General features: G+C 49.8%; 1 protein-coding gene across 1 annotated transcript in view; it reads right to left on the reverse strand.

The window, feature by feature from the left end:
- ONECUT1 (one cut homeobox 1) overlaps positions 1-11,270 on the reverse strand; it is a 36,951-nt gene extending 25,681 nt beyond the window's left edge. Inside the window, exon 1 of the mRNA XM_054043070.1 lies at positions 9,183-11,270. Coding sequence (XP_053899045.1) covers positions 9,183-10,260 — 1,078 coding nt within the window. The 5' untranslated portion in view covers positions 10,261-11,270. The remainder of the gene's footprint in view (positions 1-9,182) is intronic.
- Positions 11,271-12,239: the final 969 nt, after the last annotated feature.

Raw genomic sequence — 12,239 nt, forward strand, 5'->3', positions numbered from 1 at the left:
CCAGGTCTAAAGTGGGCGGGAAGGGAGGGAAAGAGGCGGGAGGAGTTTGCGCGTGCGACATCCTCGCAGCCGGTTAGTTGCGCGCTGGCATTATACATAACTGATGTTATTGTTGCTCCGGTATTAAAGAGGCGAACATCAGATTTCCGAATAAAAGTTCACTAGACTTGTAGGATTCATTGGAAGCATGAGGCCAATATGCTGCAGGGTGGGCCGTGAGCTCATCCCTCCTGTTCTTTACCTCTTTTGACTTTATGGTACGACATTTCCCTTCGTGCTTACACTGTCACCCACAAGCTTCCCCACGTGAGTCCTTCAGGAAACGCAGCATGCAGAGTAGACAAAGATCTGCGAATAGAAATCGCAATGGGGGAGCAGGCAGGTAACTGTCCAAAGTGCTGAAATTCAGAAGCCTACCTGTGCACGAATTCTGGTCAGATGAGCTTATCAATCAAAACTCAATTTAGAACAAAAAAGGCAATAGACTCCTCCACCACATATAACCGAAGGCGCAGCGTTTGTTTTGCTTGAAAAATTAGTCTTCATTTCACAGATTCTCATTCACATGAACATTAATCCCTAAAGAAACAGGCAGAAAAGCTTTTCTTTCAAGCGACAGAAATGAACATGTCCTCTCATTAGCAACTTGTTGGCAACCAGATGTTTGCAAAGTTTCGGGAAAGTTGTTCGTATTTTTGTATCTTAATTAGGACTTGATACATTCAGAGGCGATGACACGTGCTGTAGAAACAGATGCCTCTCTAGGAGAGGCTTCTCCAAATACCCCGCACCCATCAATTAGAACTCGCAACTACAAAGACCAGTTTGTACTTTACCGTTTTTCGCACTACCTACTGTTGGACAGTAGATGGCGCGTGGCTTCTGAATAACAAGCACGGCTCAAACAAGGAAGAAAAATGTCCATTGAAATGTAGGGCAGCATGTTCATATTATGCATACAATATTTCTTTAATTTCTTGAGAGGAGATGTGAGAAATCTGCAGACAGTATGATGAAATTAACTGATTTCTTTCCATTCAGATTAGCGGATAGTCTTGTGTACAATGCACACACTTCACATGAGCACTATATATGTATGACAACATAACTATTGGGGATTAGTTTGTAGAAGAAATGATGAGCAGCAAAGTTCAACAGAAGTCTCGGGAACGGTGAGACTATGCAACCACTCGCTGTGTATGTTCTGAGGCTGTGTCTATAAACTGGGGTCCCAATCAGGCTAGGGCCTCAGCCCCTCCAATTGCATGTGAATCTGTGACACCTCTTTTTGGAATAGTTGCAGCAGCTCACTCTCTTTGCATTGCGTGCGGGTGGGATTTACCTGAGCTCACATTTCCTCGTCAAATCCCATTTCTTTAGTGGAAGGAAACAATCCCGGGTTCACATTAGACAAGAGGCCTTCCCCAAAAGGCCAGGAGCAGCTCCCATTTTGATGCAATCTCACATCGTCATCAAAATGGCAGTCCAGAAGAGAACCACCAGGGACAATCACATCCCCTTAATATCACTCTTCCTCTTAGTTTCTTTCTAAAATATCATTCCCTGCTTGGCCCCGTGTGTCTTTCAATTAACACGTGATTAATTACAAACAAAAATCTGAGCTGAATAATTACTAGGAAACCGTGGGAAAATGTCATTTGGGGGAAAAGAATGTTTAAACATCTTTAAACACCTGTTGTGGCAACTAAAGGTTGTTACTGACTAGCAAGGTAATCCCCAAATCCTCCCTTATTTGTTTACCACCCCCTCTCCCACAGCTTCCGGGCCCCGTATCCCAATGCGTTTCACTCCCAGCACACTGTGATTTCAAAGGAGTTTTGCCAAGCCAAATAAATAACCACAGATGTGAAACATTTACAGTATGGCATGACAGCATCTTAAAAAGAAACAGGGAAGACCATTTTCAAATGAAACCGCTCCAGCGCAGCAAACCGGCATGGCTGTGGCTATAGTCAGGTTAACTCGTGTTGAACCCCTCCTTTTTTGCCACTCATTGCAAGTTATCTTTCTTCCTGGTTACACCGCTTTTGCACATTGGAACCAGGCAAGTCCCTTTCTCTGCTGGCCCTGCCCCTTTCGGGTGACAGACAAATCCCAAAATGCTTTTTTGTTGCTCATAAGCAATAGACAATGAACCACAGAAGCAGGTACTTTGCCTGGGGAAAGTGCATGAAAACACGGCGAAAGTCAGGCCCTTAACTGGATCCAGCTCACGTCACAAGAATCAATCACACCCGTCAAACTTCGGGATTGGAAGAGAGCCCCTTCAATTTCACCCCTTCGAGCCCCCTGGGCCCCTCACAGCAGCTCTCTGTATTTGCTGACAGTAACACAACGGGGTAACTAATCAAACCCACCGCACTGACGCCTTGCTATAGGTCATTTCAGGGAGCCATGTTGGCGCTGCTGCGTAAATGCCATGGCCTGCTCGCCCATCAGAGAGGCAGGGTGACCCAGATAGCCACGAGCCATGCCCTGAGCACTGCGTGTGTTTCTAATCTCATATAGCAAGTTGCGGCTGCCCTGGGTTTAGCTGCCCCTGCTTCTAACTGCAGAATCCTCTGCAAGCCCGGCCCTGAGGAACGCGGTTACCTGTTGACACGCTACCCGAGAGCCAAGCAGTCCTTCAGTCCCTCCTTTGGATAAATATTAACAAAAAGCAAATGAGGCTGTGTATTAGCTGGTTATAAATCAATCAGGCTACAAGGACACCGACAACAAACAATCGCAGATTCTTCACTGGAGGACTTTCTCAGAGCACTTGTTACTAGCTGCCAGGGGAATGGGATTTCTGGTTCTGCCCTTATCATTTTGAGTCACCGGCTGCTGCTATCTGCCAAACCAGCCAGGGCGAATGCAGTTAACTTTATCTTATTTAAAAGGCTACTTCACAGCAATCCCAGCGAAACCACAAAGCTGGTTGCTAACTGATACAACACGTGACCTGTAGGTAAATGGCAGCTAATGAGTTGTACTGGGGGGAAGCCGAGGCATCCTCTGAAATGCACAGGTGGGAACTTTACCCTCCCTCAAGATCAAAAAAGAAACGTGAATTAAAAAAAAATCGCCTAGCCTCATTGCTTGTTTAGCCTCATAGCCTTGGAAAGTCCTAAAGACTTGATTCCCTTTAGCAATTAATTCATAACACAAACACACAGGAGGAGAAACCTTTCCCCAAAGCTCTCTCTCTAACAAGCAGCACTTGTACAAGCTACAGAGATGTGTAAATACATGTCCACTTTGCAAGGCACAGGCCTATGCGCGTGGGATGGATTGTTTAATGATCAGACTGCAGGTGCGTCTCTTTTCAGTTTCCTTGAAGGGAGATTTGCAGTCTTTTAAAAACCCTACAATGATGGGCTCTCCATAACTAAAACAAGCAGCAAGACATTAATGTTAAACCGAAAATCGATTAATGTATCGTTATGATGCAAATATATTTATGCATAATCTCCACTGTGTAAACATTAAACAGATCTATAATGATGAACTAATTGCCTGCTCGTGTGACGATCTGCTAATATCAGAAATGCATCGACCTTTCCTTGCACGCGGTGAGTTTGCACACAGTAGTCTTCAGGGTAAGTGTTGCAAACGGCGTTCATTAGATTTCATATTTAATGGGAAAACTGCCCTGATTACAGTATTGATTTCTTTACAGTTAAATTGGTGAGAATTTCTCTCCGGTTTCCCAGGCTTCAGCTGAGTTGAGATTTAATTTCTTATGGAGGAAAACAAGTGCGAGGGGGGAAAAAGGCAAAGCAACGATTTTTTTTAAAAAAAGTAGGTTTCCGGAAGATATTGACTGATTCCTGATATAGGAAGCAAAGTCACCCTGTGCCATACAGCAGCGGGCAGCGCCCGTGGGCAAACCCTGCGTCTGCAATTTAGGGTGAGCCATTTGCAGAGGAAATGTTCCTTATATCCGAAAGCGCCCACCTTCCCTCCTTGGGCCCTGTAGCACTGGGGACCTGCTGTCTTCAGAGAAGAACTGGACTTTGTTTTCTCTAGCAATTGGAAATAAAATGCATCAGTGAAAGAGTCTATTTGAGAACAGGCTGCTAGGAAGCGGCCGTTTGGTAGATTCTCTGCTCTTCGGACCACCTCGTTATGCAATAGATTTGGGGAGTTTTGTGTCAAAGGGAAACTCCGGTCTAGTCCCTGTACACTTGTAGCTTTCTCTTGTATTGTTCAGTTATTTCGAAATCTGACCTCACCGTAACGTTTTACCTTGTTAGCACTCTGGGATGAGTCTAGCTCGGCTGGGCAAGTGTATATGTGTGTGACTATGGTGTTCTTTTCAAAATACACCTTTCTGAAAGCATCATTTGGACAGATTCATTTCAGATCCTATACCCATCTCAAAGCGAAGTAGGCACTTTTTTTTTCTGGGCTAGCTCCGTCGTTTCAAGCTTCACTCTTTTCAAAACTATTTTTTTTTCCAAATCTACCTTGCACGTTAAAATAAATCGACATTCCGAGCCCAACAGATCGTAGATGGGCTCTAGCCTTTTATTAATATTAATAATAATAATTAATCCTTAACTTTCCCTTTTAAACATCAGGAAGGCAAAAAAGAAATCATCCCTGAAAGAATGTTTCTAAAACGGAAGGAGAAAAACGGGTACATTGATAAATATGCAAAACTGAAGGGCAGAGAGAGGGGGGGACACAGACAAAGGAAAAGAGGATAGAGAGAAGAAGGAAGATGGGGTGAATAAAATGGAGGCTGGAAGAGGTCAGCTTTGCAATTAGCAGTTCTGCTTACATTTCCAGAGACAGCCCAGGAAGTGTCAAGACCTCAATACAGCTTCCATGTAACTACCAATTTTTCCTTTATTTGTCGGAGCTTCGGTGTAATCTGGGAGGTAAGAAACCCCCAGGGATCGCTGGAAGGGGCAAATACTCAAGATAAAGTGCTGGGCAAGACTGTGAAGCCTAAAATAACCAGGGTTTTGTTTTCCTCCTTGTCGCCTTCTTGATGTTGGCTTTAAGAAACGCATAGAAAATAAATAAAGAGTCTGACAGCCTGCTCGGGATATTAATCTGCTTGATAATTCTCTAAATGCCCGAGAGTGAGTTATAATTTGGACGTGAAATTTAATTTGCGTTGGCTGGAGTAATTTATGATATTTCGAATTGATGTTCATACATCAATATCAATCGGGGCAGATTTTTACCACTTAGTAAGATCATCACACATTTAAAACCTGCACAAAATAAAATCGATAGTTTATGCATTTACAGCAGATTGCCTTTCTAGCAACGCCTGCATCCCTCCCAGCGCATGGCAGTCTGCCCTGGACGCGGGCACTTCGCATTACTGGGGGCCAGCCCAAGAACTACCCAGCGCCCCCCCAAATACCCACTGACCACCGGCGGGGTGCGGGGGCAGCCGGGGGCAGTGCCGGGAGCCCACAGCGGGGGATGGGAGTGGCTGGCGTCAGCCCTGGAGAAGGCCCCGGCCCGGTGCGTGTGCGCGCCAGAGCACCATCGATCGGGAATCAGCTCCATGTAAATAGACACGTGTTCCCGAGCTGCCCCTTCGCAGGCCCGAGCCGGCGCTGGGCTTCGCCTCCAGCCAGGCAGGTGCGGGGATCTCCGGCGGATTTCACCTGCCCAGGACCCTCCTCTGTTCGGGGCAAGGGCAGGGCCCACGGCGGTGCCGCATCGCACAGTTTCCTGCTCCCCCGGGGTTCCCCACCAGTCCGGCCCCTAGCCGTAATGGGAGCGAGCGACCCCCACTGCCCGAGCTCTTCCAGGAAGCTGCTGCTTTGCTCTGTCCTGAGTCCGCGGCGATTGTTGCCTCCCCCCGGTGGCAAGATAACCCGGGGGCCTCTCATGGCCCAGGGCTCCAGGTCTATCCCTCCCTATCTGCCCCTGCTCTCCCCCAGACTCCGAGTCCTTCCTAAGGATTCTCCCCTCCCGTCGGGCAGTGCAAACCCCACAGTGTCCGGGACCGGCTGCAGCCCTGGGTCCGTAAGAATCCGCCCTGCGCCCCCTTCCCAATCCCACTCCGGTGCTGCTGTGCTGGGGCCCCGGAGGTCAATGCCAGGGCTAGGCGCTGAGCAGACCCCCATTAAGGAGCTGTAGCCCGGGGTCACAAGAGAGGCAGCAAGCCTGGAGCCAGAGAGTGGGTGTCCGGCAGAGCAGCCTGCATAAGGGATAGGAGCTCGAGCAGTGGCAATAAGCACACATCAGAGCCCCGGATAATTAGGAGGCTCAACCGCTTCCAATCGCCAGCCCCTGCAGGGCCACACGCTAGACAGAAAAGGCACGGTGACTGGTCAGGAGACGATCCGGATCTGTTTTTTCAGATCCTAGCGGTCCTACAATATTTATAGGGGAGACGCAGGAACTTGTTACAAAGCCGGAAGGATTAAAAAATAAACAGTACAGCCAGAGCCCCGTTCCCTCCCCCAGGTCAGAATAGATGCTGTGTCTCCATGTCCATGTTTGCTTAAATTACCCTTAGGGATGGGGCTCTGTTTCCCTCGTGTGCAAATATCCAGCATTCAGGTTGGATTTGAAGGAGAGGGCGGAATAATGAGTCTTTGTCTTCCTAAAGAGATTATGGAGATCCACTTATACCCAGAGCTGTCCTGATGGGGCGGGCTGAAGGAGGAATTGGGTGGGGAGGGGGGTTGATTTGGGGCAGTATCGAACAATGCTGCCTGTTTCTCTGAATCTCTGGAAGTGCGGGAAATAGCTTGTCGATCCTACACTGCAGAAATCGGCCGTGCTGTATGCTCCCAGCTCCCATCTATCTTCTTTTCAGCAGCCCAGCCTGGCTTGGCATAATTCTTTCCAGATCATGCCAAGAAGGGGGCTCCAACATATTCTAATTCAAGTGGTTGTTTCCAGTATCGATCTATGTAAATAAGTGGAAATTCAGGTCGTCCAAATTGTCCTAAAAATACGCTCCAAATCGAAGTTCGCCCTGTCAATCGTTAAGGGGAGATCTCAGGCACCAACTCCATCCCTCCCCCTGCCTCCCGCCTGGACAGCCGCAGCAGGACTGGGATTTACCGTTCATGGGGTTTGTTATTGAGAGAGAGAGAATGGGATTTTCTGGCAGATCAGACCTGTGAAACCGACTTGACTCTGGAGGAGTGAGAAAACAAGAAAATATCCAACATAGCCCGCCTCATCCGCCCCTCTTTATATAGAGAGACCATCTCCAGTTTAAGAGATAAAAGATCACTGATGGACCCACTTTCTAATACGAGTGCAGGCTTCAAAGCCAAGCGAGCATAAGCATAGGAAAAGGAGGCGAGGAATCAAATTTGTAGCCCGTTTGGGGTCTCCGAAGACCCAGGGAGCATTTATTACCGTATTCATTCGACTGTTTAGGCAGAGGCGCAGACCCATTTGTGCACTGGAAAGAGAAGATTTGGCCCTTCCCTTTATTTTTGTCTGTGAAACGGATCATTGACCCTGACTCCAACTCGGATTGACTGTCTCGCATTCTCCAGGGACAAATTAATGGAGACCTATCAGTTAATTAACAAACCTTCACTCAAGGCACCACCATCATATTAAACGCGGGCTCGGTACTACGACTGAGTACAAGTTGGGGATGGGGGACAAAATAGAGAGAGAGACAAACGAAATGGATTGAAATGTTCTTACGCTGCTCCTTCGGGTCACAGCAGACAATACAGCCAGCCATTCCCTAGGAAGAAACTGAACTAGCGAATTATGGCCATGTTAATCCCAGGTGCTATTTCTGTTCGCCACAAGTTACTGAGCCAGTGCATAAATTGTGCATAACACATACTTATTCTCACGTGTATATACAGACTGGAACTATGTAAATTAAAACTCTGTGGACTAATGATACTTGTGATCATTTGCAATTTTGACCAATTCCATTCCTTCTCTTTAGCCACAAGTTACATTCCATAATTGTTTCATTTGTGTCAAAAAACAAAGTTCTAAAATGCCTGATCCGCAATAAACAGAATAGGAAACTAGCATCTGCTCCCCTTTCAACTTAGCTATTATCTCTTCACCCTTGTCACCAGGCTACTTTTGCTACAAAGTAGATCCATCGAAGTGTATAAAACGATTTATTATGAGGTTTTAGCTTCAGTTTCCACAACACTTCACCGAAACATTTACATGGATTCTTTCTTTTTAAAATCCACACAGTCTGGGTTAACAAACCCCACAATTATCACGTAATAAACCCAGTTACAACACGATCACACAAACAAACATGAATATTTCGCTCTGGGCAGCCTTTTATGATGCTCTTATTTCTTGTACAAGCAAATAAACCCAAAGAAACGCGACGAAAACGTAGATGCAAACATATGGGTAACATCATTTAACAGAGAGGTCCTTGAAAAATTGTGAAGCCTCACCTAAGTCACCACCATTGGATTTTCCAACACTTCAAGAGTGAGTGAGTGTGTGTTTGTGTGTGTAAGAGGCAGAGACAGTACACACACACACCCCGAATGTTAAGTTTGAAAGCAATTTTATATACAACAGCTGAGTTCAGTTCTGTGTGCCGGTCAGTTGGCTGTACCTCATATCAGAGGGCATTTGCAAATATACCAATATGGAGATGGACAATAACAGGAAATATCTATCTAATACGGGCCTGATCCGTATTTCATGGGCACTCCAAAATTTCCACTAGCTTTTGCTCCTCTGTGCACCTGCTAGTTGATGTACATATACATGCAATGTTGTGTACAGTTCACAGGTATAAACATGTAGGCGTTACATGTCTATATAGTAAGACTTGACTGGGTAGATTTTGATCCTGTGGGTGTCACAGTACACAGCATGACCCCCCCCCACCTCAGTTTCTCTCCCCTAGCCCCAGACACGCACACTGGTATCACAGCACCTCACCATCCTAGCATATCATTGTTTAGGAACGGGGACGACGGGACAAATAAATCAAACGTTCCCCTTTCATGTGAAGGAGCTAGAAGGGAAATCCAGTGGGAATGTCAGACTTGAAAGGGAGAGACATATTGCACTGGAAAGAAACAAAAAATACAAGGTGTGATGTGACCTGTGATATTATGTATCTGCACATACGTATTGGAATGGGCTTTTCCTGGGCAAGCAGCTACACAGCTCTGAGATCCCTGTCTGCCTTGCCCCCCTCCCCTCCCACAGCAGTAATCGCTGAGGCTCACCTGCTAGCCTGAGAGCAGACATTCTCTGGAATTCTGGCTCCTGAAGCCACTTCCACATCCTCCGAAAGGTCTCCCGGCCGGATTTGAGTTTGCTCCAGGGCTTGGGGTTCCTCAATAGGTCTGAGAGGGTCCCTTGAGACCGGCACAGCACCCTCTGGGCGAAGATAGCCTGGGGGATGCTGTACCGTTTGAGCTCGGTGGTGATCCTCTGAGCTACTTCTTTGGTATTGATTTCTTCCATTTGCCCTGAATTACTTCCACTGTTGACCTGCGAACCAGTGACCGAAGGGTTTTGTTCCCTGGCAGAGCCCAGAATCTGCCCGTGACTCTGGGCATTCAGGTGGGCATGAGGGTGATGCGGGATCCCATTGATAGGCACCATGCCAGCGGAGGTAGGGGTAAGATGTTGGTCCCCATGCCTGCCCAGCATGGCAGGGTGGTGGGCTTCGAATCCGTTCGGGGTGAGCATTTTCTCGGCAGGCATAGGGGCACTGGGGTGAGCGTAATGAGGCAGCCCTTGCTGGGAGTTGTGGATGCCCCCCAGGCCTGATCCAGACAAAGGGGAGAGGCTCTGCCCCATGCCGGTAACATCCTTATGGTAAGGGGTGTAGAGATTGTTCATAGAAGCCAGACCCCGCTCGTCCCTCATGAGGGTGAAGCTGCCACTCACATTCCCAGGGATCCGCTGGTGGTGGTGGTGGTGGTGATGGTGGTGGTGATGGTGAGGGAACTTGTCCGAGACGGTGGAGATGGGAGGTAGAGGTTGCAGAGGGGTTAATGTGGTGTAGGTGCTGCTCATGCTCATCCCGGGGGGTGTCTCGCAGGCCATGGTCATGGTGGGATGCAGGGGTCCCGTCAGAGCGTGGTCAGGAGGCCGGTGGTGGTGGTGGTAGTCGCCACCGTCCAGGATGGAAGCCATGCCCATGGAGCGAGGGTGGGCTGGCAAATGATTGCTGCGATGGGCCACCGAGCTCCTGTGATGGGGGCTGCTGCTCATCAGATCGGCCGTGGTTGGCACCGGCTCATGGCTCACCCCGTGCAGATCGCCAATGTTCTCCATCGTCAGCTGCGCGTTCATTGTTATTCGGGCAGGCTTGTGGACACCACATCTATCTGGTCTGTGGTTGGAAAGTCCTAGGAGGTCTTCACGTTGGAGGCATGCAGGATTCCACCCCCAGTGGAACGGATCAGGCCCTTGGGGCGGGGGGGTTGGTTGGGCTTTCTCTTTTGTGTGAGTTATTATTTTTTTTCGTGATGGTCGATCAATTTTAAGGCCCCCGTTCTTTTAAAACAGCCTCAGCAGCCCCAGTAGGTGTCTGGTCGCGTCCCTCGCCATCTCTAGCCATGTCTCTTACTGTTTCAATGTCTTTGGCCACAGCTCCTGCTGCTGCAGCTGCTGCTGCTGGTAGAGAGCAGGCATGCGCGCTGGGGGCCCCATGCACACCCCCTCCCCCTCCTTGCACTCACACACACACACTCCTGCCCGTGACATCACCATACATATTAAGGAAGCAGGACCGTCTCTCCTTCCTATCTAAGCCCGGCTCTCTCCGCTCCCAAGCTCCGGAGAAGCCCCTCCCGGGAAGGAGAGAGGGGGGGAAAAGCCAGCGCTCAGCCCACAGGCAGCGAGCTGCAAAAGTCTGCATGTCCCCGTCAGCAGATTAGATGGCTGCGTACGGGAAAACAAGAACAACCCCTCGGCTGCGCAGAACACAAAGGAGCTGTTCTGGAGCGGGGGCTCTTATGCCTGTCAGAAACAGACCCTGACCTGGCAAACGCGCCCCTGGGCGCTGTCTGTAGGCTGTGCCCCCCCCCCAGCTGTTTTGTGTGGCCCTTCACATCGATCGCACCCTCCCTCCAGCGATCTGACCCTAAACGCCCCAGCCACCAAGAGAAGCTGGAGGTGAGGAGCAGGGCGAGCTGCAGCTTGGCTCTGGTCTCCCACACCCAGGCCGGTACCAGGACTGCAGGTTGTTCCCCAGGGGCTGGAGGTAGATGTGCTGCTCCCCGGCCGGGGACAGCCCCCACAGCGCTTTAACCCGGGATGTAAACGGGACTGTAGATCCCCAGCTTGTTCAGTGCGCTGCAGGCGAGCCCCTCCACCCCCGCCCCCCATAACCCATCACCTCCACCCACACGGCAACCTCAGCTGGGCTCGGGAGGGAGGGAGGCTGCTCAGGGTCCGAGCTGCAGAGCGGTGGGTCTCCCTGCCTCTCCCCGTCGCCCTTCCCTCTAGGTGCGGGAGACGCGCGAGAGCTTCCCTGTGTAATTAAAGCGGCCGGTCCCTCCCCTTTGGTGACTTAGCATTTTTAGTGAGCGAGCCTCCTTAAATTGAATTTTAATATTAACTTCCGGGTTTCCTCAAGTCAACACATCAAGGTGAAAAATCGCAGCGTCCCAGCCAGCCAACCAACAAAAGGCAGGCAGCTGCGGGACGCACCGGCAAAGCCGCGCCGCGCTCCCAGTGGCTCCGGGAGTGTGAGCCGCCCCCTGGATGGGGCCGCAGCCCGGAGAGCTGGGCTGTTCACACGTGTCCCCTCCGCTCTCCCCCAAGGGAAATACAATGGGGGAGGGGGGATGGGGATCGCAACTGGGGGGCCGCAAGGCGACCCCGTGTGAGGCATCTCTGCGCGCCTCGCTCCCTGTTGCCCGCTGCTCTTTGCTTCTCGCTAGGGAAACTTTTATTTTAAGTAGCCGGGAAGACACATTTGGTGATCGTGTTTCATATTATCTACTTTCACTCCCCAATCCCCAGCTCCCCTCCTCCGCTCTCCCCTTCCTATCTTTTCTCCCCCCATCCCTCCGAAGCCCCGCAAGACAAGCAGACAGCAGCTCTCCAGGAGTAGCTCAAGTTGGCAGCTTTTCCAGTCCTTGCGACCTGCTGGGACTAAACGGGAGCCGCACCCCCAGACCTCTCTCCCAATCCCTCCCCATTTCAGGGAATGAGCTCAGAGCGAGATGGGGGGCGGGTAGGGCGGAAAAAATGTCAACTGTCCGGCTTGTGAAAACCCAGCATTTGTAAGGACGCTCCAGCTACCACATGCCGCTGTTTTTTCA

Source organism: Malaclemys terrapin, chromosome 10 (assembly GCF_027887155.1).
Source record: "Malaclemys terrapin pileata isolate rMalTer1 chromosome 10, rMalTer1.hap1, whole genome shotgun sequence".
Taxonomy (NCBI): domain Eukaryota; kingdom Metazoa; phylum Chordata; order Testudines; family Emydidae; genus Malaclemys; species Malaclemys terrapin.